A 2704-nucleotide genomic window follows, 5' to 3' on the forward strand; every position below is an offset into this window, starting at 1 on the left:
CCTCTTAAACTTGTAGAAGAATGATATCCCATCTTAACATCTGTTAAAACTGCTCCATCGGGACAATTATGCGATTGATACTGACATGTGTTGATTGAATTGGTGAAGTAGTCAACAGCTCTGCCGTGGCTACAACCAACATCGAAGAAAGCTGCCAATGCAAAAAGGAAATATCTGAATAGTATGCAGATTTTTCTTTACATGAGCTAGAAAAGCTTACGATTGTGTTCTGACCATGAAAACCTCCACGATTTATCATAATGAATTAGTAAAAATACATGTATTTTAACCAATCAAAAACCACTGTACATATGCAAAGAGCAATACTAATTTTATGTTAGTCAATAGATATCCAATTCGTTTATGGTTGGCAAAGCTTGTATAGAACACTCATTAATTTTGAGCAACAAGGGGGTTGAAAAATCAAACTTACAGCATCCGGGTTGATATTGTCCGCCATTAGGATAAAAATCAACATGGCCGACAGTTTCACCTTTTTTATATCCGAAAGCTGTAAAAATTAATTTCAAATATATTTTGAATTTCAAATTCAGATTGACTTCATCGCGCGGGACAACTATCAAGTTTAAAATTCAAAGGTTTGGAAAATGAATTAAATTTGGGGCATTCTAAAAAATATTTGGGGCAAAGTGATAGTGATAAGTTTTACATATAAAAATAATAGCCTTGATCTTACATAAGAAAAAGTAATAGCATTGTTCTTACATATAATAGTAATGGTATGGACTTTACATATGAAAAAGAATAGTGTTGGCTTTACATAAGAAGAATAATAATGTTGGCTTTACATAAGAGGAAGAATAGTGTTGGCTTTACATAAGAGGAAGAATAGTGTTGGCTTTACATAAGAGGAAGAATAGTGTTGGCTTTACGTAAGAAGAAGAATAGTGTTGGCTTTACATAAGAAAAGTAATAGAAAGGATCTTACATAAGGAAAGTAATACTCCGTCGTCAGTATGCATTGCATCCACAAAATCAGCATCACCAATTGATAGTCGTTCATCAGCATCTTTACTAGCAAATTTATACCCTGCAGGATCCAATCCCGATATTCTTCCAATTTTATCACCAGTTAACTCTGTAACTCTTTGACCAGAAAATCCTGCTGAATGAGCTCCCAGACTATGACCAATGATATGAAAATTGCTATAAGCAACTCCTTTATTCTCATGGATGGCTTTGATAATATCTCCAGTTTTCTTTCCCACAGTTCTTGTGTTTTGGGCAGATTGACCATAAGCTTCAGATGCACCATCCTTCCAGTTAACTATTACCACATTCAAAGACCCTGGCTGGATAATGCATAATATTGTATGTTAATTGAAAGAAACCGATATAAATGCAATCAAAACTTGAACACATTCATCCATCACCTCCAATGAAACCTTACAGTGTGTACTGAAAAAACGCTAATAACTCTGTTTCTAATTGTTGTAAATCAATCAAATACAAAGGTAAAAAAATGAAACGTAGAACATGACCATTATGGCAGAAGTATTGCTAAAATCAGTTTCTATACGCCGAACAGACTGTCGTGTGGTTTATTAATATGTAAAGGAGAACACGTCATCTTCTTGAAAGCAGCACAGTAAAGAATTATACATACCAATTTCAAAAGCTCGTCTTTCAATTTGTGCATCCAATCAGAACTCCCCTCGTCATTAAAGCCATGGATCAAAAAAATAGTTTTAGCACCATTGACGAATTTACTAGCCAAACTAGATTTTGTAATGGTTTCTTTAGAATTACCATTCTTGGTGTATAACCAGAAATCTACCTGTATGTCCTTCGGCTTTTTACTCCAAAGCCAACCTGTGTAAAAGAAATTTAGAGTTCTATTTGGCTGATTATCAAAATACTCGAATAATAGCTGATATGACTCATTAAAAAATTTCATGAAAATTAAAGACTACTAATACTACTAACCTTCTGTATCATCAAAACCGAGAAGAAATATCAAAACCGCCAAAAGCTTTGGAGTGACTTTCATGTTGATATGTCGGTTGAATTGCAATATCTGGAGTGGTGAACAATTGGGGGAGGTTTTATATAAAATTCCGTGAAATTCAATTATTTCATTTAACAGGATATTAATATGCAAGTCAGTAGGCTAATTTGAGAGTAAAAATGGTATATTTAGTTAGATGCGCTTTAGTTACTAATTTGATACCAAGATATGGTATATAGTTGAAGAGATAACTATCTCTGTATTCATGTATTCAAATGATATATTCGTGGCAGGAAGGGGTGAGATATTCAACTAAGATGTCCTGGAGCATCGAACTGTTACTATCACTTTTTCGAATAAAAAAAAACCAAAACAATTAATAAATTAACCAATATTGTCATTAAGATCGAGGTATCGATTACTACATCAGACAAGACTATTATTCGGTGATACGGTATAAATCCATTCACTTGTTAGTTGTTCCCCTGTTAAATGAAAAGCTATAAAATTACCAAAGCCATGGTGTTGGGGTGTTGAGTAGTTAATGCTATTTTGTCACTTCACAAATTAATATTTTCATCAGTTACCTCCCTTGAATTGTATCAGGTAGCTTGCCAGTTAAGGTAATATACGCCCACTGGCAGCGTTGATTTTAAATAAAAGGGGGTGGGGGGCAAGGCGGGAAGTAAAAAATTATGACCAACCCATTCCATTACTGCAACTAAACCCAATTGG

The 2704-nt window shown here is 34.1% G+C and overlaps 1 protein-coding gene across 1 annotated transcript in view; it reads right to left on the reverse strand.

The window, feature by feature from the left end:
- Positions 1-341: 341 nt before the first annotated feature.
- The window catches only part of LOTGIDRAFT_140189 (hypothetical protein), a gene marked incomplete at both ends in the record, with an annotated part of 6814 nt that continues 4451 nt past the window's right edge, over positions 342-2704 (reverse strand). Inside the window, 2 exons of the mRNA XM_009050132.1 lie at positions 342-511; positions 950-1309. Of these exons, the coding sequence (XP_009048380.1) occupies positions 342-511; positions 950-1309 (530 nt within the window). The remainder of the gene's footprint in view (positions 512-949; positions 1310-2704) is intronic.

The sequence above is a fragment of the Lottia gigantea genome, assembly GCF_000327385.1.
Source record: "Lottia gigantea unplaced genomic scaffold LOTGIsca_145, whole genome shotgun sequence".
Classification (NCBI taxonomy): Eukaryota; Metazoa; Mollusca; class Gastropoda; family Lottiidae; genus Lottia; species Lottia gigantea.